The sequence below is a fragment of the Phyllostomus discolor genome, chromosome 1 (genome assembly GCF_004126475.2).
Source record: "Phyllostomus discolor isolate MPI-MPIP mPhyDis1 chromosome 1, mPhyDis1.pri.v3, whole genome shotgun sequence".
In the NCBI taxonomy this organism is placed as follows: Eukaryota; Metazoa; Chordata; class Mammalia; order Chiroptera; family Phyllostomidae; genus Phyllostomus; species Phyllostomus discolor.
The window spans coordinates 67,758,475-67,784,268 of record NC_040903.2 but is presented as its reverse complement, the minus strand read 5'-3'; the positions used below and the strand labels follow the sequence as shown (position 1 = coordinate 67,784,268).

Genomic DNA, 25,794 nt, shown 5'->3' with positions numbered 1-25,794 from the left:
TCTGAATATATAGTAGCTAATCAGTAAATGTTCATTTTTGATAACCAGACATCAGGGAACACTGGAGAATGAATACATGTGCCACATGGCAGGGTTTTTGTCTGGGACAGTTAAAGTTGTATCCTTGGTGCTTAGAACACTACTTAGTATGTAGTAGGAATTAAAATTTTAGTTGAATGAAAGGAAGAATGAATATGAAAACATTAGTCTGTCTCTATTAAGAAGCAGCAGAACCACTGCATACTAGAGTTTTGATTCTTCCAAATATAGTAGAGTATTAAGTATCGGTAAAACATTTCTACTTTCAGTGCAGAAATTATGTGATTGCAAGACTGTAAGAGAAGGTGAGGCTGAGAAATACTACAGTTCGAGTCATTTATACTGTAATTCCATCACTTTTTTTTAAGCATAAACTCTTAAACTCAGGAATGTTTTTGTTTTTTACTTAAGAAAATTTTCAAACATAAAATTTAGTGTAGTAAACTATGAATTTACTTATTACCCAGCAATAATTATCAACATTATACCAATCTTGCCGAATTATGTTCAATTCCTTTTTCTTTTTTATTCTAATTTATTTAGTCTTTTAACAGTTTCTGGCCATTGTCTTTGTTTTGTTGCATTTTTTAAATTTCTTCTATCCCTGACATTTAAATTAGAAGGATATCTTCCTACTTGGTCTCTCTGTAATATATTCTTTCCCATCTTTCCAATTTATCTTGTTTATTGTTGGCGAGTATATTGTCAGTAATCACATTTAAATGTTATTCTCATGATCCAGCAAAAGTCATGCTGCATAAAAGAAAAACTCTGGAAGATGGGTAGACTTTTGGTTAAGATGGCGGCATGGGTAAACATGGCTCAGATCCTCGCACAGCCATATCAAAATTACAACTAAAATATTTAATAACCATCACTCAGAAACATCACAAATCAAGTTGAATGGAAGTCTGACAACTATGGAATTAAAGAAACCACATCCATCAGACTGGTAGAAAGGGTGGAGGTGTGGAACAGCTGGTCCCACATCCATATGTGATAGTAAAAAATTTGGGATCTTTTGGGAGTGAGAAGTCCCAGCCCCATACCTAGTCTCCCAGCCCAGGGTTCCAATGCCAGGAAGATAAGTCCCTGTATTTCTGGCTTCAAAAACTAGTGGGGATTAAGTTGGTGGGAGAAACTTCTGAAGTCCCAGGCAGTTTCTCTTAAAGAGCCCACACATGGGCTTACTCAGACTCACTCCCTCTAAGCTCCAGCATCAGGATAAGCAGCTCATAAGGCACCAGTGACATATGGGGAGGAACTGAAGTATCTGGCATTGAGGTGAAAGCTGGGGGAAAGTGTTCTCCCAGGCAGAAAGACAGACAGAGGCCGTTGTCCCTTTTATAAACCTGCCCCCCCCAGAGCAGAAAACCCGAAGTCTGGTGCCATATCTAAGACTTCATCAACCTGGCTAACACTGTTTGATCTGCACTGAAAATACCCAGAGACTCCATCCCATCCAACTTATGGGGCCACCCTGGATGCTTATCCATATGAATGGCTGGTCTTGGCTCATGCTTCACAACTTCCTAAATCCTCTCAAACAAGGAACAGCTGGCTTCAGTGAGGCCTCAGCCCCCATAGTACTTGCCAAGTGACCCAGGTCTGGCACTATAAGCAGCCAGCCTAGATTAACAGCTTGGGAATCTCCAAGCCTAGCACAAGTAGCAATCGTATCAGGTAGCTGTATAGCTCAGGTAGAGTGGCCCTGGACATAACACAAGTGGGGGCTGACCTTGGCCTGCACCACCTAGGAAACCCAAGAGGCTATTTACCCAGTGGACAATATATGTTGGCGCACTACTATCCTGTACCCTCACACCTGATGCTCCATGAAGGGTGGAGGCTGGTGGTCAGTGGTCATAGACAGTCATTGCAGCTACTGACCTGAGTAAATTTCCTCCCACTGATCTGCCAACAGCAGTCAAGGCTCAACTATAAGAGGAGGGTGTACTCAGCCTACATTAAGGGGTGTACGTCAAGTACCCAGATTGGGTGATAGGGGAGGTTCTGCACTGAACCCTAAATGACACCTACTACATTAGGTCACAATACCAAGTTGGAGTCATAACAGCTCTACATAATACATAGAAACAAACAAAGGGACGTTGACAAAATGAGGAGAAAGAGACATGGCCCAAATGCAAGAACAGATCAAAACTCCAGAAAAGGAACTAAACAAAATGGAGAAAAGCAACCTATCAGATGCAGAGTTCAAAACACTGGTTATAAGGGTACTCAAAGAACTTAGTACCCCACCAGCATAGAAAGGATCTAGTCAGAAACAAAAGCTACACTAATTGAAATAAAGAACAATTTACAGGGAAACAACAGTAGGGTAAATGAAGCTGAGAATCAAATCAATGATTTGGAATACAAGGAAGCAAAAAACAACCAATCAAAACAAGATAAAAGAATCCAAACATAGGAGAATAGTGGAAGCATCCTGTGGGACAACTTGAAGCATTTCTACATTTGTATCATAGGATTGCCGGAAAAAGAAGAGAAAGAGCCAGAAATTGGAAATCTGTTTGAAAAAATAACGAAAGAAAACTTTTTTTGTTGAAGTAGATAGACATGCAAGTCCAGGAAGCACAGAGAGTCCCAAATAAGAGGGATGCAAAGAGACCCACTCCAAGACACATTGAAGAAATGCCAAAGGTTAAAGAGAAAGAGAGACTCTTAAGATCAGCAAGAGAAAAGCAGTTACCTACAGGGGAGTTCCCATAAGACTGTCAGCTGATTTCTCAAAAGAAACTTTGCTGGCTGGAAGGGATTGGCAAGAAATATTAAAAGTCATAAAAAGCAGGGACCTACAGCCAAGATTGTTCTACCTAGCAAAGATGTCATTTGGAATAAAGGGCAGATAAAGAGCTTCTCAGACAAAAAATAACTAAAGGATTTCGTTCATTATCACCAAACCATTATATGAAATGTTAAAGGGACTTATCTATGAAAAAGAAGATCAAAACTATGAACAATAAAATGGTAAAAAATACATTATGTATCAAGAAGTGAATCTAAAAAACAAACTAAGCAAACAAGAACACAGAATCATAGATACAGAGAGTGTTTTGATGGTTGCCAGATGGGAAGGGGACAGAAGAAGGGGGAACTGCTGAGGGGGATTAAGGAGTACAAATGGGTAGTTACAGAATAGTTATGGGGATGTAATGTACATTATAGGAAATGGAGTAGCCAGAGAACCTATTCACATGTCCCATGGACATGGTCAGTGGTGTGAAGCTTACCTGAAGGAGTAGGGATGCTGGTTTGATGGGGATAAAGTGGGAAAAATTGGGACAACTAATAGCATAATCAATAAAATACAAAGAATGAAACTTCGAACTCCTGTTGGAGTTGGAGGCCCTTCTTAATTCAACTTCACTTTAATCAACTTTAATTCCCCCTTATCTCCACCACAAATCCACATACCAGGTATGTCTCCATCCATCTGTCTTCATCTATCCATCCACCCATTGTGAACAGATGGTGTACAGAATCAAAGAAGTAATGGTGTTGGTTCTCAGTGGGCATAATGTATTTCATAAAACCTAAATATATTTATACTCAGATGTTGCCAGGTGTGTGTGTGTGTGTACTAAGAATGCAAATTTTGTGAATCCTTAATCTATTTTTTTTGAAGCAGGATTTTAATGTGACTTTTAATTTAGAGACACTGATTCTTTGTCTTCAAGCAGAGGCAAAAGAACCTAAGGATAATAAGGAGGTATCAAATTCTGATGATTTGGAACTTGAATTGGAGAACCTAGAAATTAATGATGACAGCTTGGAGTTAGAGGGTGCAGATGAAGCTGAAGATCTTACAAAAAAACTTCTTGATGAGCAAGGTAAACAGTATTTTCCCCCAAATTTAAATTTTTGGTTAGGTTTTCTATCCAAAACTCTAGCCCAGGAATATAGATCTTGACTCGTTAATTCTTGTTTTCCTTTTGTTTCCAAGCCATCACTTTTTTGGATTTCAACTGAGAACAGCAACATTGCATATCTTATGTTATGTGATTGTGAGCCTTAGTGATCGTCTAAATTCTTAGTATCTTAATAGACATATTTTACGCTTTTTTACTTTCTGGAATTTTCTAAATTTACTTTAATTCTATGATATAATCTTTATAATATTAATATAAATGTATTTGAGTTATTCTAAATGGCTGAGAGATAAAAGATAACTGGTATATCAGTTCATCTTTAATAATTTTATCTTTTATATTGAGTAATGTTTTGTATTTAACATTGGAAAATATTATTTGTTTTATTAGTTAGGATTCTTTATTTGGAAGGGCATCTTCTGTCATTATTACTTTTGTCTTTATTGGCTTAATTGTTTCCTGCTGCAGATTCTCTTTATCCATGTCATGAGGGAGGGTGGGCATGGCTGGTGGCTGCCACATGCTCAGATCATACCAGCTAGTGATGTCAAAGGAAAAGGAGATTTTCTCCACTGTCTGTTTATAAGTGTCATGGAAGGACTTAGCTGATCCTCTGTCATCCTTACTTGTGACCTAGGAGAATGCTGGTATGCTGTCATCTGGCAGTACCCTTTCCTATCAGAATCTCTTCAGTTTCCTTCAGATGGCAGCAGTGAGTGCTGTTAACTGAAGACTTGTGGGAAGGAATGTTTGGCAGATAAAAATAACATTACTGTAAAATCACATGCAAGTTATGACTAAGATTTTGTGTCTAATGAAAAAGTTTGCTGCTTTATTGTGGACATCTGAAAGGCAGTAGTGACCTGGAGTTGTGATTCTAGAGATACCCAACCCTTCTAGGGCAATATCTCAAAAAATGCTTTAGTTTTTCATGGATAAGAAAAGCTCTCTAGATTATCTATTTCTTTAATAACTAATAATTTCATATTTTTATTCTTATAACCCAGAACAAGAGGATGAAGAGGCCAGCACTGGATCTCATCTCAAGCTCATAGTAGATGCTTTCCTCCAGCAATTGCCCAACTGTGTCAATAGAGATTTGATAGACAAGGTATGATTGTCTTAATATAATTTTATTCAAGCACGTAGACCTTGTAGGATAGCTCTAATTAGTAATGTCTGTCGGTTTGGGACTGTTTAGCCATAGAACAAACCATTTCTTTAAAATACACACATAAAATTGGAGTTAATTTATAGATGTTCAGTTTGAGAGTGAAACTGTCTTTACAATCCTGTTTGCTTGACTCGTCTTCACATAGGAACCCTACAGTTTGGTAGACCAGAAATTTTTAAAAGTATACTCTGTAGATTCCTGCTGTCTTCCAAGGCACTTTAGGGGGTCTATTAGGTAGAAATTCTTTTCATTACTAATATTAAGGTTTTTCTGACATTAGCAAAAGTGGTGATGGATAAAGTTGCTGACATTTTTGCATATATCAAGATACATCTGTAGCAAACTATAGTGGTAGTCCTTGCCTTCACTGCTGTACATTTGATATTTTAAAAAATGCCACTTCCACTTAAGAATCTCCTTGATGAATCCATACAATTAGTGCTTTTATTTCATTTCAACCTTTGAGTATATGTCCTTTTAATCTGGCAAAATGGGAAGCACACATAAAGTACTTCTGCTGACTCAAAGCTGTCTGGAGGAAAACCACTTGTGTTTGAGTTGTGAGCTGAACTCGTTTTTTTCCTAGGGTACCATTTTTACTTGATAGAACTGGCGAACAAACCGATTATTTATTCAAACTGGGGTGTTTAGCCAGCATTTTCCTAATGTGAACAAGGTGAACCTCACACTTCAAGGAAACTATAAGTATTTCTTGCCAATGAACAAATTTAAGTTTTCAACTAAAATTAGTATTTTAGGAAACTCTGTCCACCGCTATAAATTTGACAGCTTCCTAGTTCTTTTCTGAGAAGACTATTCATGAGGCTTTTCTGATGGGATTGATGGTGATATTAAATAATATAATTTTAAAATATTATGTATGTGTTCGGAAGATCTGCATAGCTCAGTGAAACATTGTTCCAAGTGACCACTACACAATGTTAACAAAATCTTGCCTGGATGTTAAAGATCCACTCAAAGTACAAGTTAGGTTTTATTCTAACAGCATGAAAAGTTAATTAATAAAGTTTCAGATTCCACATTTCTTCTAACACTTAGGAAAATACCACTTTACCAAGTTTTGATATCAGAAAATATTTATAAATCCAGAAAAGGGTATTAAAATGCACTTCCTTTTCCAAGCTGTATGTGTGTGTAAAGTTAGATTTTCTTCATATACTTCATCTAAAATGACATGTCACAGTGGATTGCTTGCATGATAGTTTTGAGAATCCAGCTATCTTCTAAAAGAGTGCCACTCTTCTGTCACTAAATATTTTTTATTCTGAAAATTATAGTTATGTCCAAAAAATGCTAACAAGTAATAGGTTTATCGGTATTTTTTAAGTGAATTAGTATGTTTAAAGTTTCTCCATTTTAATTTCTAGTACAGTAAATGCTAATAAATGTAGGCCATATACATGAAGTTCTTCCAGGTCTTTAACAGTTTTTAAGAGGAGAAAAGGCTCTTGAAACCCAGTTCTTGAAAATTGTTGCTTTAAGGCCATATTTTTGTCAAGTGTAATGTATTCTTTTTATCTTTTTCTCCCCATAATGCTTTGAAGGTCCTCTATAGAGAACTATAGAAGTTAGGTTATATTTTGACTTTTGGCTTGTATAGCTGCTCTTCAGATAATTTAGATGTGTTTCAGTAACTATTTATATAATCAAACAGGCTTGAAACTCCAAGTTGTCTTATTTTTGCATTGATTAGTTCAATGTATAGTTTTCAAAAACTTTGTAGTTACAGATTTATTTCAGTTTTTAGGAGTAGTCTTGTTTTTTTCTTTCTCATAAAGCGTATAGCAGAAACCACCTCTTAAACAATTGCTTATTTTTCTAAGTTTGGGCTGTGATTGAATCTTTACTCTGCTAAGTTTTCATACATTTTAGAGATAAACAGAGGATGAAAGAGAGATACACTTCCGCTTCACCCCCTTTCCCCACTTTACATACTATAATGAAAGCTGATAGTTGAAAGGATCTCATCAGTTTTGTATATTAGGTACAGTATTGTGTTATGAGTCTTTATTGGAAAGTATCCTTTAGTACCCAGCTCAGTATCAGTGCTGTTGCCAGTAATGACCATGTATTAAATTCTGTGTATAATTTTTTGAGGGTCAGATGAAAAATAGGGGGCCACCTTTCCCTTTTGGACTCCAACTTCCTCATGACAGGAAATTTCTTCCATATATGTTGTCAAAGGTCTGAATGGCTTAAGAGGAAGAAGTATTTGGGAAATAGGTAGAAAAATGTAAGAGTTATTTGAATTCAATAATTAATATAAATATATAACAGTGAAGATTTCTTTTAGGTGACTTCTGTGGGTAATGTCATTCATGGGAATGCTTATTTCTGCATGCATTTGATCAGAAGAATTTATTTTTACTTAATAAAATAAAATGTTGTTGAACTGTCTTTCATCTGCCTAAAATGTTTTGAAACATGTTTTTAAAAAACTGCTTATTGAATTGTCAAGCACCAGGTGTAACCAAGATAGATAGACAATGCTAGTGTAGGTGTCTCCTTTGCATTCATTTCTCTCCATAGGGCATAACTCTAAGAGTTAGTATATGAGGGGAGACCCTCCATTTGATGCAGTGCACCCGTTGAGACCTTTTTTCCACTGCTCAAAACAGTTTTTCGAAAATCCTCAATTTTGATGCCTTTTAGTGCTTCTATTGTTTTTTGTTTCATCTCTTCCACATCAGCTAAATGTTTCCCTTTGAGGACTTTTTAAATCTAGGGAAACAAAAATAAGTTGCTTGGTGGGGGGGTGGTCTGAATGAATAGGGAGGGTGGGGCATGGAATTCGTGCCAGTTTTTAGTCAAAAACTGCTCAACACTCAGCCACTGTGTGCAGGTATGCTTGTAAATCACCCATCATAAAATGGGCAAATGTGTTGAAAGTCTTCAAAAAAAAAATTCACTGAAACCAAGCATAGTCTCTCACAACAATACCAGCTAGTACACTGATACAGATAGCTTCCTAGAACACTCACCTAGTGGCAGAAGCTTGTACTACAAGGGGCCCACCCTCTTTGGAGAAGGTAATTCGTTTTTTGGCTGTCTCCCCTTGTACATGTGAAGCTTTTTTAAAACTTTTCAAACTTCCTCAGGTTTACTAATTCTGGCATTTTTCTCACTCCTATACTTTTTAACTCCACATACTTATTGAAACCCTCTTGTCAGTACCAGGCATTGGTATGCTTTACAAACTACTAATCTGTGGAGAGTTTTGAACATTATAGGGGTTTTTTTCCATCTAACTGACCTTTGGTTATTTTATGGTAGGAAAGTGTTTATTGACTTCTTTAATTTTATAAAATTTGCTTAGATTATACGAAGTACATATGTATTTAAAAAGATAATGTTCTGAAATAGTTACTGAAGTACTTTTTATTTTTTGTGTTTCTTAATTATGTTGAAACATAGGCCATTATTAGCCATTTAAAAATTCTTTTAAAAACATGTTGATAAGAGCACTGGCTCGTGTAGCTCAGTGATCGAGTGCTGGCTCGCAAACCTAAGGGTTGCCAGTTCAAGTCCCAGTCAGGGCACCTGCCTGGGTTGTGGGCCAGGTCCCTGGTGGGAGGAGGGGCACACAACAGGCAACCACACATTGATGTTTCTCTTCCTCTCTTTCTCCTTTCCTTCCCCTTTCTGTCTAAAAATAAGTAAATAAAAATCCTTTAAAAATATTGATATAAGAGTTGTTTTTATTTTTTATTTTTGTCTTTGGGATGTGTGTGAGTGTATGTATATGTGTATGTGTGTGAAGTTTTCCAATTTTTTTTTTAACCAATTTTCTGAATACATGACCTTCTGGATTTTTAGTAGTAGGTCCTGAATTTTTTAATGTCTCTTTTGAGTGAATTGCTTGAAGGAATTTTTAGTGTATTTTCAGTTTTATTCTCTTTGTTGCTCTAATTAACTATAATAAGCTTTAATGTTATAAAATGTAGCAGAAGAAAAAATTGAAATCGATTTTACTCTCTCTGCTAATCTAAATGTTTAATCTTGGTGAATACTTTCAATGTGAGCTGGTTTCCTAGGTTTGAATCTAATCATCCTCAGTTGTGCCATTTATTTTATCAAAAGTTTTGCCCTGGCTGGCATAGCTCAATGGATTGAGTGTGGGCTGTGAACCAAAGCATCGCAGGTTTGACTCCCAGTCAGGGCACATGCCTGGGTTGCAGGCCACGTCCCCAGTGGGGGCCACATGAGAGGCAAACACACATTGATGTTTCTCTCTCTTTCTCCCTCCCTTCCACTCTCTAAAAATAAATAAATAAAATCTTTAAAAAAGTTTTAATAAAATGGGAGGTGTTTTAATGCATCGTCACCTATAGCAAAGAGTAGAAATCCTTTATAGTTCAGGGAAATCTGAGAATCTTATATTTGTATCTGATCCTCAAAAATATCTAAAAATTGGGATGGATAATAAAATAATCATGTGAACCTGTAGAAGGAAAATATTTGAGAAACTTAAAAGGATATTTGGTAATAGTTTATTCATTTTAAACTATAACTTAAAACTTGTTATTTTCTTAAACCAGCTATACTGAAAATTTAAAAAATGCCTGTATTTAAAATACGCCAATTATTTTATATTGTTGTTCCCCAATAACTTCTCAGAACATATACCTCTCCTAGCCTTTTTTTACACTTATATTAGATGTTAGACATGTTGATAAAATACTCAGCACATTTTTGTTATTAAAATATAGACCAGTGGATTGCTATACTAAATAAAAATTCTGGGTATTTATTATAATCCTGTGGCATGATTTCTTTAAGTTACCAAATCTGATTGCTGATACTGAACTTTTCCATCATTGTTGAGGCACTTACTCTTACATGTTCCTGGGAATAATCTCTGCTTGTCTCTCTTACCAACTTCATGTTTATTTCTTTTTGACTATCCTTATTAGCATTAGTAATTTTCTTGGCCCTTGGCAACTGTTCTTGCTCCTGCTACTTTATAATTCTGTAAAACTTTCTTTATATTAACATTGATTTGTTTAACTTTAATGAGGTTAAAGCATTGATTGTACATTACATGTACAATCAATTTTGCCAGATATTGAATGACCTTCAGTGTACCCATCTGAAGTTCTAACACCTTGTTGCAATTTAAAATTTTATAAAATATATATTTTGAGATGTGTAAGGATACAGGAGTTTAAGCTCGATCTTTTAGTTTGGGGTATGCTTACAATACTAGTATTTAAAACCATTTGAAATGTTTAGAAAAAAGTGGAAATCCATTGTAGCATCTGGAGTTTCTGCTTTCAGTAGCTAAATAAAGATTTTTTTAAAGAAGACGTTTGTATTTTCTTTTATAGGCAGCAATGGATTTTTGTATGAACATGAACACAAAAGCAAATAGGAAGAAGTTGGTACGGGCACTTTTTATAGTTCCCAGACAAAGGTGAGTATTTTTTTTTTTTTTGAGTAATTTGTTAGTGTTTTTACTTTGCAGTGATGGTTGTAAGTTCAAAGTTTTTATTTAATTACATCTTTAAAAATATTCCTTGTCAACACACATTATTGCTAACATATTTTCTAGAACTTGCTTCTCATTGATTCATGTTCTTTGTTTCATTAGTTATAAGTGGACATATTTCTTCTGATACTTTCTTGTTATTTTTAAGAGAAAATGTAACTTAAGAATAGTTTTTTGGAGAGTTTTTATTTTGTGTAAAGATTAGACTGAGTGTGTCTAGTCCTTGCAGTTGTGTTTAAATGGAAAAATTCAAGTTATTTTATAATTATGATAGTTGAGAATTGGAAGTCACGTTAGCAATTGTGTTACTAGGAATTCAAGAAGCATATTTAGTTCTGTGCTGCTTTTAGAAAATTCTAATGCTTTAAATTATACTAAATTAAATGCCCTACTTCACCTGCATATTTCAGGACAATTTATAGATTATTCACCCTAGGAACCTGGAGAAGATTCATTTTTGTTTATTCAACAATAAATAAAGAATTTTGTTAACTATTATGATGATTACATAAACCATAGCTAAGATAGGCACTTTCCCCCCAAACATAAGGATCCTAAGGGATTTTATTAAGGCTTTCTTCTTTTTCTTTAATCCTCACTTGAGGATGTACTTAATGATTTTAGAGAGAGAGGAAGGGAGAGAGAAAGAGAAACATGGATGTGAGAGATAAACATCAGTTGGTTGCCTCCCATGCACACCTCAACTGGGGATCAGCCTGCAACCTTTTTGGTGTATGGGACAACGCTTCAGCCAACTGAGCCACCTGGCTATGACTGAAGGTGTCTTTTTTATTTTTTGGTTAAAAAAAAAGATTTTATTTATTCATTTCTAGAGAGAGGGAAAGGGAGGGGGAAAGAGAGGGAGAGAAACATCAATGTTTGATAGAAACAATGATCAGTTGCCTCTTGCATGCCCCCAACCGGGCACCTGGACCGCAACCCAGGCATGTGCGCTAACTGAGATTCGAATGGGTGACTTTTTGGTTTGCAGGCCAGTGCTCAACCCACTGAGCCACACCAGCCAGGGCTAAAAGTTTCTTAAGGAAGATTTTAATTTGTTCTATTCATTGATAGGAGCCCATGATCTCTTAATGGTAAGATTTCTCAGTGAAACCAAATCACTACTTTTTTCTTTCATATTGGTTTTTATTTACTCTTAGCGTCATTAATATGAATGTTTGGTTTTTCATTTTAGTGGGGCAAGGGAGATGGAATGTGCTAATATTATGACTAGATAATTAAGTATCTTGAAAGTCAAAAATAAATATTTTTATTACAAGAAATTATATATTGTATTTTATGAAAGGTAAGGTGCCATTAGTTATGAAGTATACCATTATTTTATGTGCAATTAAGAAAGAAATATGTTGTTAGTTTTAAAGGTTTAATTGTGAGACACATTACATTTTCATATACAGGGGAGCAAAAGTAGATTTATAGTTGTGAGTATGCAAAAGAGATTATTTTTGTATTATTATATTTTTGTATAATATTAATTAAATTGTATGATTATTTATTAATTACTATATTATTTTCCATATGAACAACTGTAAACCAACTTTTCCCCACCATGTATCTGTAAATGGAAAAAAGTGTGCACCTTGAATCTGTGAGAACTCAAATATTTTTTTTCTCATTGGACCAGTTTTGGACCAATTTTTTTTCAAGTGATGCTCTTCTTTACCATACACAGTAGGATATTTACTTTCATGTTTTTCTTTTCAACTGTTTGAAGAAACGTGTAACAATCATCTGGAATTACATAACATAATAAAACAAAGTTAGCAAAAATAAAATGCTTTTGTTAACAAAAGAAATCATGCAATGATGTTTAAGCAGTTTACTTATAAAAGAACATCTTGTTGCTCTGTATCCCACTCCACCACTGCCTGCTTACCCTCCAAAAAAAGTTGTCAAAAAATACATACTGTTACTTGGTTTTATGCTAGTTATATCCTTTATAGCCAAATTTATCTGCTTCTAACTCTGCAAATGTCTACAAATTAGTAGCAGTTGGAATCTGCTAAAAATCATAGACTTGAACGTAGTAGGAAGTGACAATTTATAGTTTGAGAGGTAAGAGAAAAGATAATGATACAAGTACTTAAAATGAATGCATAGTATTCTGGAGCCATGAGGAAGAGACCACATAGTCTTATATATCTGAAATGTTTAAATATAATAATTTAGGTTTCTTGTAATCAACCTGAGTGATTAGGAAAGATTAAATTAGATTCTAAAATTTTATCATTCATTGACTAATTCATTAAGGCAGCAATTTTCAACTGGTGTGCTACAAGAATTCTAAAACATGCAGTACCTGACTATTTAGTCAGGGGCACCGACCTCCTTCCCCTTAGATTGTCAAATAAAGAAATGACGACGGCCAATACAACAATAACCATCTGGTGTGAATGAATCAAAATTATACCTATTTTTTGTCACATTGGCAAAATGTATATATATTTTTTGGTTTACTAATGACTTTTAATAATTAGTTTATGTGCCTCATGAGATGAAAAAGGTTGAAAATTGCAGCATTCAAGGTTTGCTGTATACTGTGATTAGTGCTGGAGATACAGTAGTGAACAAGACAGGCTTGGCTCTTGTATTCCTGCAAATTACAGTTTAGATAGGAAGACAAAGAAGTCTAAGTGCAGTTATCAAGAAGAATCACAGTGTGCTTTCAGGTATATACTAGGTGGAACTGATTGATTAATTCTTGGTAGAGAGAAGGCTGCCTGGAATTAGGGGCATCTAATCTGAATTCTGAGAAAGGAATTAGCTACACTAGGGTTGGGTGAGGAAAGGGAATATTGAGAGAGCATTCATTCCTTTCTTTTCTGTCTGTCAGTCTAAGATTTTATTTACTTTTAGAGACGGGGGAAGGAGGGAGGAAGGGAAAGTTTGGTGTATAAGAGAAACATGGAACCGGGGTCCTGGACCACATGTGCCCTGACCTGAAATGGAACCAGCGACTTTTGGGTTTGCAGGATGACATCCAACCCATTAAGCCACACCAGTCAGGCCTTGAGAAAGCATTTCTGAGAGACAATGGTATGTTCAAAGTGCCAGAGACACAGCATCAAGCTACTGCAAAAACCTCTTTCTTGATTTTCCCTGGACATTGGCCTCGAGAATAAGCTGCAGGTAGCAGGCCCTTTTGCTTCTTTATCTCCAGCACTAAGCACAATGTCTCACAGCTAAAAGATGGTAAAATTACATAACATGGTGTTCAGTGCCCCTTTTCAGCTTACTCAGTTTTAATCCTAGCCACCCTTCCTCTTGCAAAATCCTCATTTGTAATGGTTTCTTAACTACGCTTTGAGACATGGATAAATGGAACATTGGGTTAGCATTATTGACTTTGCTTCAGAATACAGGGAATTGTTTTTAGTCAGTTTTTATTTCTCAAGTAAGTTACCTTACTGAAGACAGTAAAAGAAATATTCATTATGGTTTGGCTGGTAGAGAACAGTCTGTTTAAGAATGGAATTTATAAGTAGCATTGCTGTTAACTCTTTACTGACATTTCTATATTTTATGTATATTTCAAATCAGCCAAATTATATAAAAACCCTTGATTTGCATATTTTTCTATTGTAAATAGTACTCTCTCGTCTTTTGGTAAAGATTTCAGTGTTTAGATAAAACAAGGCCTCTGTTTATACGTCTGTGAAATGGCATATCAGGGTGAGTCTTGGGCTAGGTTGATGTTTCTTGGTCATATATTTTTATTGGTCAGAAAAGCCTTTAATTTTGAAGATCATCTTTGTCCTGACCCTCAGGTGTCTTTCCACCTTGCCTGCAAGATTTGGGTTGACCCTGAAGATTATGAGTTGCTCCCTTGAGAGGCTGGAGTAGAAAGATAATAAGTCAAGTGCTACTAAGTCTCTTCTCATTCTCTTTCTCATTCCCTGTCTTTACACCCCACATACCCAGCAGACCTTTTTTCATTCTATGAATACAAGAGAAGACTGATAGCCTTCAAGGGTGGAGGTAAGAAAGGAACAAAAAGGGTTGGGTGTGGAGTGACCAGGCTGGAACATTCTCCTGGGTAGCCAGTTAGGTGGTATTAGGAGTAGTAGCAGCTTACTTTCTGTGAGCCGTCTGGACTTAGGGGCAAGCTGGGACATTTTGGGGAGAAAAGGAAAAACTTTTTTTAGCTCCTGTTCTTACCTAGCTTCATTATTCTCCTGTGCCCACCTAGTCACTGTAGAAAGGACCTTTTTAGTAAGGTTTGCCTTCCTCTTTGTGTGGCATTTTCTCTTCCTCACCCTCCCCAAAGGACAAGAATCCTGTTGAGTGTCTTTCTGTGGCTAGGATTTCCTCCTCCTTCCATCCAGCTCATTCAACTAGAGTTGACTAAAAAATGTGCTGACAAAACAATGAATTAGTTAGTAGTTATTTGAGTGCCTAGGACTGTGGTGAACCAAAAGTCTTGTGCGTGTGTGTGTGTGTGTGTGTGTGTAAAAATATAAATAGTCTGTGGTAGAGAATTTAGCTCTCTTACCTGGTATGTGGATTTTGGTCTAGGAAGCACTAAGCTAGATAACACATAAGGTTCTTTATAGTTCTTTTGGGGAAAAAAAAAAGCTTTATTGAAATATAATTCACATACCATGGGTCAATTCAAATTGACCCATTTGAAGTATACAATTCAATATTCTAAATATATGCAGCTATCCCTACAATCAAACTAAAATATTTTTGTCCCGCTAAAAGAAACCTCGTATTTATTAATAATCAGTCCCATTCTCTGTCTAGTCATCCTCCCACCCTAGGAAACCACTAATCTGTTTTTGTCTCTATGGATTTTCCTGTTCTGGATATATCATATAAATGAAGTCATATTATATGTGGCCTTTTTTTGCCAGGCTTCTTTCATTTATGTTTTCAAGATTCACTCATGTTGTAGGCTTAATTAGAATTTCCTTCCTTTTTAAGACTGAAAAATATTTCATTGTATAGATTATACCACATTTGGTTTACCTATTCTTTCATTTATCAGTTGATGGACATGTGGATTGTTTCTACTTTTTAGTTATTGTGAATAATGCTGCTGTGACTATTTGTGTACAAGTTTTGGTATACATTTTATGTTTTCAGTTCTCCTGGGTACATACCTAGGAGAGGAATTGCTGTATTTTATGGTAACTCTGTGTTTAACAGTTTTGTAACTGTCCAAGTTTTTCACAGTGGCTGCACTGTTTCACATTCCCAACAGCTGTGATTGAGGATTCCAGTTTCTTCACATCCTTACCACCCTTTGTTGTCTCTTTGTTTGTAGCCATCCTGATGGGTGTGAAGTAGTATCTCAATATGGTTTTGGCTTGTATTTCCCTAATGGCTATTGATTTTGCCATCTTTTTGTGTGCTTATTGGCCATTTGTCTGTCTTTAGAGAAATGTCTGCTTAAATCCTTTGTCCCTCCTATTTAGTTGGGATGTCTTTTTATTGTCAACTTATAAGAGTTCTTTATACTTGTACATGTTTTAAATATAGACAGACCTGGTATTGGTTTAGTAACTTTGAAGCCATATAGACTTAACCAGATTTTAGCAGTTGGATGTTCAGACTTTCTTTAAATTAATAGAAACATAATAAGTGTCTAGAGGTAGGGTGCTCCACTTGACTCTTGAACAACTTTTCCTGATCTACCTTTTAAGAGAGTTTGCTGGAGTTTTTGTGAGACTCTTTCTATGTAAATCTCGCCTACCTCTCTTGCTATATTCGGAAATATGAAAAATTGAGTTTGTTGGAAATCTATTAGTATGGTATACCACTTGGTGGCACTGTTGCATTGAGAACATCAACATTGTGAAAAAGTCTCAGCATTTGGATGTTGGTTTCAGAGTAAAGAATCCCAGTCTTTTGTATATTTCATCATCTTTGAATCATCATTTGCTTTAGTGTTTCCTATAAAGAAACTCCTTTGTATTCTTTAATTGATTGGTAACAGTGTTTTCTTACATTTATTTTTTCCAAGACATTTTTGAACACATAAAATTAGTAACTTTTAACAGTTAAATTCTTTAGATTTTTAAAGAGAAAAAAAAAGCTGGACATTTCTTTTAGAAAACTGATTGATTATGAGATAAAAACCATTAAGAATCACCCTTTCCCTCCCATAGTAACAAATGTGTGTTTCTTCATTCTTGTTATTACTTGTACTTAGTAACTGGATATTTACTAACTTGACGATCATTAACTACTAGGAGGATACTTAAACGTCTGATTCAAGAGACCTTGAAAGTATAAGCATTGTTTTATTATTGTATAAGAACAAAGCATTCTTTTAAATCATTCACTCATTAACTCTTGGTAAAATAATTATCACTCTCTTGGAAGATTGTAGAATCCATTTTCCAGCCTTGACTGGTGTGGTTCAGTTGGTTGGGGAATCATCTCCCAAAGCAAAAGGTTGCTGGTTTGATTCCTGGTCAGGGCACATGCCTGGGTTATGGGTTTGGTCCTCGATCATGGTGCGTATGAGAGGCAGCAGCAGTTCAATGTCTCATATCAGTGTTTCTCTCCCACTCTTTCTCCCTCCATTCCCCTCTCTCTAAAAATACATAAATAATATCTTTTTAAAAATTCAATTTTCAAAGGAGGATGTAAGTTTATTTTCTAATTTACTTTCAGAAGAGTCAAATTAAAATATACTTAGCTTAAATTTTAACAAATTTGCCCTTTATGTTGATTAAAATTTTCTACTTTTATGTTAAATAACTTTCAATGTGATCAGAATTTGACACTCCATTTTTTTTTTAGGCTCCATTTATAGGAATGTAGGCTTCCTTATAGGAAGGTAGAAAAGACAGCACATTTGTATAGAACTAATATTGAGAAACTGTATTACGTTATTTACAACATGAAAGATTTTATTTTGTTAAGTAATAAGTGAAGTCATAGAACTTGAAGATTTAAATAGGGCAGGATGACATTTAATTTCATTTATTTAATTGTGAAATACAATGGAAAAGGAGGAATTTTAGAAACTTGTTAGTTTCAGAAGGATGTGTTGAGTTCAGTGGGGTAGACGATTCTGAGAATGGAATATCTTAACTTCCACATGGTTAATTGCAAAAGAAACAAAAACTTGGAAAGGCTTGAAAGAGTTTGGATCTTCCAGGGAATCCTTAAACTATTTTTAAAATCCCTACTGAAGCTGAAAACACTTACCTGTATTGTTAGTGCACTAATGGCAGCCTGAATGCATAACACAGATTGCTTTATTCTCTGTGTGTGTGTGTGTGTGTGTGTGTGTGTGTAAGTAAGTAATATTTGTTGCTTTACTTTAAATAGCTATACCTACCTTTGTTTTGGGGCTGTGAGAAAGCTTTGAAGTAGATTTGGCTAATTTGGAAAAAAAATGTGTGAGTGCCAAGGAAAAGAAGAAAAAAATGAATGACCTAGTGATTAATTTTTTGATGCTAAATTATAATTTCAAATTTTATTGAAAAGTACATTGTATGAGGGGGGATTTAGAAAAAACACAATTTATTTGTTAAAAAATTGTGTATTCTTACATGTTTAAACTGAAGTCACCTTTAAAGCACTTTCCATTTGATGCAGTGCACCTATGGAGACTTTTTTTTCCCATTGCTCAAAACAGTTTTTGAACTCCTCAATTTTGATGCCTTTTAGTGCTTCTGACTTTTTTGTTTCACTTCTTCCACATTGGCAAAATGTTTCTGTTTGAGGACTTTTTTCTTGTGGGGAAACAAAAAAAAAAGTCAGTTGGGGTGAGGTGAAAAGGGAGGGTGAGGCATGGGGGTCATGCTGTTTTTGGTCAGAAACTGCTGAATACTGAGTGAGGTATGGGTAGGTGCACTTGCAAATCACCCTTTGTGAAATGGGTAAGTGTGTTGAAAAAGTCTTCAAAAAAAATTTTACAGAAACCAAATGCAGCCTCTCACAACAATGCCAGCTGGTACACTGATACAGATGGGTTCCTAGGCACCTAGCAAGGGCAGCCTGTACTACAAGGGGCCTGACCTCCTGAAGATAATTGTTTTTTTGAGGGGTACCCCCTTGTAAAAGACAACCAAGATTAAAATTAATTGCATAAACTTGAGCTGTTCTTCATAATATTTAAATAGAAAAGCATTTGGAAAATATAAAGAAAAAGAACATTAAAAAGTTAAGAAATGAGACATAAATACAAGAAATATTTAAAAACTACTTGAAAATCTTAGTGGAACATAATTTTCAGGAAAAAATACACATTTTTTTAATTGATTCAAGACCAAATAGATGAGTCATCTTAGAAAAAAATGTACAATAAATTAAAACTAGATAGCTTTATTGAGTTCTTTCAGACTTTTATGGAATAAGTCATTTTTCTGCTGTATTGTTCATTCCAGAGCATAAAAAAGAAAACTTGCCAATTCATAGTATGAAGAAGTAGACAAAATCTATAACAAAAATGATCAAGGAGGTTAAAACTATTGACCACAATATCAGTTTTGAATGTCAATATAAAATTCTCAATAAACCACTAACAAATCATATTTTAATGATTGTATATTGTAAATAAAAACCTAGCATGATCAAAGAGGATTGACCTTAGGAATGAAAAGATACTTTAAATAGGAAACCTCTTGATATATATAACATCAGAAGCGAAAACTATGATTATTTCATTAATTGCATGAAAAGTATTTGATAAATGAGCTTTTGTTTGATAAAATATTAAACTTGATCTAGGTTAGTATTGTTAAAAAATAGGATGACATTTTCTTAATATTGTGGTGAATTAGACTAAAAGCTAACAATAAACTTGTGAGATACCAGAGATATTTTTATATCAAGTATTTTTGAGTACCTGCTATGATTTAGGCATGTTTTGAGAACTGATAAACTGTCTCATATGGAGCTGACATTCTAGTGGGGAAGGGTGACAAACAGGACAATAAATGTAAAATAAATTACATGTTAGAAGGTGATAGATTCTTTAAAAAAAAACAGTTCAGGGTATGGGGATTGAGAGAGGTAGGGTTGGGTAGATTTGCAGTTTCCATGGAGCATTCACAATGGGTCTCAATGAGGGGGTGTCGTTGGAGCTAAGACTTGCTTCCTGAGGAAGTAAGCAGTGAGAATGGATACTTGAGGAAATACAGCTGTACTCCAGCTAAGTGAGAGCAGCCAGTAGTGGAGGCTCTGAGGTAAAGGCTTGCTGGCTGTGTTGTGAACTAATTAGTGAGGGGCCAATGGCACGCAGCAGTGAGCAGGAGATAATAGTAGATGAAGTTGGGTCAGTTGATGAGGTCAAAGAACTATTTGAAGATTTAGACCTTAAGTCTCCTAAATCCCGGTATATTTATTGTTCAGTGTTATCCTGTGACCTTAACTCTCATATCTTAATTTTTCTGACCTGTAGTAGGGGCAGTTGGAAGCTGTGAACCTTAGCATAGGTTTAAATTCCTCTTTGGCAATTGATTATGAATGGAGAAAGGAAGAATTAAGACCTAATATTCTAATAACATAAATGTATTAAAATATAATATTCTAAGTAAAGTTTGAAAATTTAGAATGTAAATTTGGTATTAGCATGAATCGTGTTATGTAAGAAAATTAAATGTTTGTTTGCCCTAGACTTTATTAAATTTTTTTTGCAATAGCAGACATTCAGAAAATTATTACACATTTATGAGAGTATCTTACAGTAATATCTCATTTTAGTAATATTATCAAGGAATAATGTGATCCACATACGTGCATTTTCTGTGTGACGGGAGTGTTCTTCAATTGATAAAATTTTAAAAAATTAAAATAAAATTTACCATTAAATGTTTTGATTTAAATCTTTACATAATGGATTGTACTTTTCACTGTTTCTTTAAAGAGTGTGATGCATTCAGAAAACTTACTGAGTTACCTACTATAGAGCTGCCATGTTGTTTACTTCACTCAACATCTGTTCCTTTACTTCTGAAATAGTGATTATAATGTCCACCTCATAGGATCAACAAGTTAAATAATGATGTATTTTAGATGCCTAGGACAGGGTCTGGCACATTTAAAGATTAAATAAAAGGTAGTTTCTTAAAGAAATTTTAATGGTCAAACAAATACAAAATTTTTGAGGCACTTAGACAAGAATTTAAGCACTTTCCTCTTCTTGACTCCCTTCCTTCCTGCCTCCTTTCCTTCATTTCTACCTTCCTTCCTCCTCCTTCTACCCCTCCCTCCCTCCCTTCCTTCCTCTCTTTTTCTTAATTTCTTTCATCAGTTGGTTGCTCTACTTACTTATGCATTCAATTGGTTGATTCTTGTATGTGCCCTGACCAGGGATCAAACCCTTAACCATGGTATATCAGGATTGACTCCACCTTTCAAATTTTATCTGCATTCTTTCTTCCTTCACTGTTCCTTCATCCAGCTAAGGCTTAATTAATCTGTGCATGCTATAAGTTTTCCAGATCTAATTCTAAGCCTTTCATTGTATACAGACTTTTTTCTTATGATCAAATCATTTTTATGAATTACTCTACAGTGGAAATTCAGGGATAATTAAAACTTACAGGATTATTTGTTAGTGTTCTAAATGGCTGATTCAGACTGCTCCCTTCCTCACTGTCAGCGTGCATTACTTACTGTTGTCAGCATAGCTATTTTATTAGTTCCTCACTGCTTCTTATCTTTAGCATCTGATCTGCAGAGTGTTGAATCATTGGATAATCAAGTTTTATAAAATAATGTCTATGACAGGAATGAAAAGTAAATTTTAGCTTGTGCATTGATTCTGATTGGTAGTGCCTGCCTGGACTGCTGTGTTAAGCAGGATTCTGGAGCAGCATCCAAGTTGAGAAAGTACTCTGATAATGAAAAGGGCTTGGCAGCATGAGTAGCCACTTAATTTGCTATTTATTGTCTGAAGTAAGAGTAAATGGGTTCTGTAGTGCATGAAATCTGTAAGTTAGTATGTGGGTTTGTGATAAGGTTTTGACCCTTAAATGCCTCTTTGGTTCTTGGTTACTCTTTTACTTTAGACATCAAGGTTTTCAAATAACTTATCCATGGATAAGTAAAGGAAAAGGTTTAAAAGGATTCTTGTTTTGCACTATTTAAATTAATTTGTTTATTCAGTAATTATGTAAGAATTTAGCCTATGTAAAAACTTAGTTTTTTCTTCACTTGATATTTTATATTTTACCAAAAATCATGTACTAAGTACAATTGCAAATGTGTGATAAGGCATTGAATGGACAATACCAGGTTATTAATAAGCTTTTACAAGGCAAATTGAATTTCTGTGTATTTCATTATAATGGTGATAAATAGGCATGTCTGTATGATTATTAGTTTTTATAATTATTTGTGAATATATCTGAGGATGTTCTAAATTTTTAACTGAATTATTTTTGGTGTTTTTCCTTTTACACATATCACATATAACTTTTGCAGGTTGGATTTGCTACCATTTTATGCAAGATTGGTTGCTACATTGCATCCCTGCATGTCTGATGTAGCAGAGGATCTTTGTTCCATGCTGAGGGGGGATTTCAGATTTCATGTATGTATTTAAGCATTTATTTTGTAATTTATATATGTATATATACATATATAGATACTTAAAAGTTGAGTGAGGACTCTTTGAGAATATGATTACTATATTGGTAAGCATAATTTTCAAATTTGATAGTGATCTAACAGTTCAGAATATAGATCTTCTAAATTTTTTAAATGTAAATTTACTCAACAAAGGTTGAAATGATTAAGTGGTAATCCAATTTGGAGATGAGCTGTTGCTCCAGTGTAGGTACTGCACTTTTGGCTTTTGTAAAGTAAAAACCAATTTCCAAGGTCAAGACAACCAGTAGGCCTCATTGGTGTTCCCAGAAGAACAGGATTTGGCCATGGTAAGTCAGGGCGCAGTGCCCTATAGGATGCCGGTTTAGGTGTTGGGGGTCCAAATGTTGGAGGCACATGAGGCTCCACAAGTGGTGTGAGCTCAGTGAATGCTTTTGTAGCCCATGTTTTTATTGATTCTTGCCTTCAGAATCTTTACCTTAGGTGGTAGTGAATTCTTTAAAGAGTACCACCTGGTTAAGTACCAGGGACCTGTTACCAGGCAACTTCCTTCCCTTTCTGGTCTCAGGAGTCTTAATGGAGTGCATGTTAGTGGTTATTTAAAACCCACCTTATCCAGTCATTTGTATAGGTGATAAGTTTCAAATATAGTCATGAAAGGAGTAAAGTGATATCTGAGAGATGACTGAAAGTGTGTACTGGTAGACTTTGAAAAGACACAAAATTCGTGTGTTGATGCTAGCCAATAGAAACATTGTGTTTATAAAATTTAGCTTTATAGCAATTGCTTGGAATGCAAATAAATGTTTGCTATGTTCAATATGCATTTTATTGCAGATGGTTTGCACAAATCAGTATTGTTGAGCACTCAGAACATTTCCTGAAGTTAAGAATCTCACTATCTAGTTGGGGAGATAAGGCATAAACACTCATAAAAGCAAGAGAAATAAAAAATTAAACCCTGCATTTGATATTGAAAGAAATTGCATGTGTAGTTGCCAAATTGACTTGTTTGAGAGGGAGTGCCTTAAGTTCAGAGGAAGGAGAAAGTATCAGTCTATCTCTAAAGGCTTCTTACCATAGGTGTTTAAGATTTTTCTGGGTCAGCTTTTGCTAAAGTATATTTTAGATTTTCATAGTATTAAGTAAGGGCAGGTTTCTGTGTTTAAAGAAGTACAGAAACACTGAGATCAAGAAAGCTATAATAGGGTAATGTGCACTGTGAACCTTCTGGAGGTGGTTAAATATGTAGTCACTCAAAGAACACATGTTGATATGCTCATTCATTTGAGAGAGAGGGTGGGGGCTGGGGAGAGAAACATTGATTGGTTGCTTCCTGTATGTTCCATGGTATATAGGACAACACTCAAACCACATGAACCGTTCAGCCAGGGCCAGAGTCCTGATATTCTTGTTGATATATTTAATCTCTTTATACAAACAAACTGTTTTGCTAGCAAACAGTATAACTGTATTCTATTTAGTTATATATATGTATATACCTTCAATCAAATCCAAAATTAAAACAGAAATTGCTGCACCAACCATAATTTGTGCTTTTGGTGAGAAGCTTAAAATTACAGAAAATTCTATTCATGTAAACTTCCCCTCCTACTTCTGAAAATTGGGATGGGAATTGAGGGAATTAGCATTTTTTGTTATTGATTGTAACTAGAAGAATTCTAGGGGTATATTTTGGTAACCACTGTTCCCAGTGGAGAAAAGAAAGGGCACTTGAGGTCATGTACTTTTTATTTTTAAGTATATTTTATTGGTTATATTGTTACAGTTTTCCCATTTTTTTCTCCCTTTTATTCCTCTCTGCCCTCATACTCGCATCCCCCCCCACCCTTAATTCATGTCCATGGATTATACATACAAGTTCTTTGACTTCTCCATTTCCTATACTATTCTTAACCTCCTCCTGTCTATTTTGTACCTACCAATTATGCCTCTTAATTCCCTGTACCTTTTCCCTCGTTCTCCCCGCTCCCTCTCCCCGCTGGTAACCCTCCATGTGATCTCCATTTCTGTGAGTGTCTTCCTGTTCTAGTTGTTTGCTTAGTTTGTTTTTGTTTTTAGGTTCAGTTGGTAGTTGTGAGTTGTCATTTTACTGTTCATAGTTTTGATCATCTTCTTTTTCTTAGATAAGTCCCTTTAACTTTTCATATAATAAGGGCTTGGTAATAATGAACTCCTTTAACTTGACCTTATCTGGGAAGCACTTTACCTGCCCTCCCATTCTAAATGATAGCTTTGCTGCATAGAGTAATCTCAGATGTAGGTCCTTGCCTTTCATGACTTTAATTACTTTTTTCTTGCCTCTAAGGTTTGTTTTGAGAAATCAGCTTATAGTCTTATGGGAAATCCTACTTTTTCTAGGATCTTTCTTTCTCCACCCCTAAGTCTGTACCCTTTGCCAATGACTTCTTATTAGGCTAAAAATATACTTAACAACTCACGCCCTTAAATGAAAATAAAATAATAGCAACAAGAAATTTCTCTTAACTGCCCCCTACTCATTCTTTTATTTTCTTCTTGCTCAAATTTCTTAAAATATGCTTCTCTCTTTTGCTGACACTTATCCATTGTTCTACCATCAGAGACCACTAGTGTCTACTTAATAGCCTTATATTAGTTGATGTCTCTGCAGATTCTAAATTGCTGGATTTTTCTGCTTTTTAGGAAACTGTCATTCTGGCTCTACCACATGCTAGCGTCGTAATTTTGGCCAAGTTACTTAAGTGTTCTAAACCTTGCCTATTAAATGAAGATAATAATTGTATGTTTTGAAATAAGATTGTTCTTATGAATTAAATGAGATAATGCATATAAAGTTGATCACACATTTCCTGAACATATATATCATTATAATAATAATCTTTCTCTACCACTACTTTCTCCTAGTTCTTTTTTAAAATTAACTTATTTTTATTATATTTTTTCCATTACCATTTAACCCTCTTATATGCTCCCCCACCACAGTCACCTCACTGTTGTCCACATCCATGAGTCCCTTTTCCTTTTTGCTTAGTCCCTCTCCACCACATTCCCCTGACCATGCCTTAGCTATCATCCTGCTCTCCATCTATGACTCTGTCTATATTTTGCTTGTTAATTCAATTTGTTCATTAAATTCCACATACAAGTGAAATCATGTGGTATTTCTGTTTCTCTGATTGGCTTATTTCACTTAGCATAATGTTCTCTAGGTCCATCCATACTATTGTAAAGGATAAAATTTTCTTCTTTTTTTGTGGCCAAATAGTATTCCATTGTGTAAATGTGCCATAGTTGTTTTGTCCACTCATCTACTGATGGACACTTGGGCTGCTTACATATCTTGGCAATTGTAAATAACTCTGCAGTAAACATAGGGGACTTATTTCTTTCAAATTAGTGTTTTGGGTTCCTTCAGATATATGTCCAGAATTTGGATTGTTGGGTCAAAAGGCAGATCCATTTTTAATTTTTTGAGGTATCTCTATACTGCTTTCCACAGTGGCTGCAGCAATATGCAGCCTGCATTCTGACCAACAGTGCAAAAGAGTTCCCCTTTTTCCACATCCTTGCCAGCATGTTGTTTGTTGATTTACTGATAATAGCCATTGTGACAGGTGTGAGATGGTACCTCATTGTGG

The 25,794-nt window shown here is 35.1% G+C and overlaps 1 protein-coding gene across 1 annotated transcript in view; it reads left to right on the top strand.

Moving 5' to 3' along the window:
• UPF2 (UPF2 regulator of nonsense mediated mRNA decay) overlaps positions 1 to 25,794 on the top strand; it is a 106,541-nt gene that overhangs the window by 38,418 nt on the left and 42,329 nt on the right. Inside the window, 4 exon segments of the mRNA XM_028507359.2 lie at positions 3,744 to 3,893; positions 4,940 to 5,043; positions 10,455 to 10,540; positions 22,028 to 22,136. Coding sequence (XP_028363160.1) covers positions 3,744 to 3,893; positions 4,940 to 5,043; positions 10,455 to 10,540; positions 22,028 to 22,136 — 449 coding nt within the window.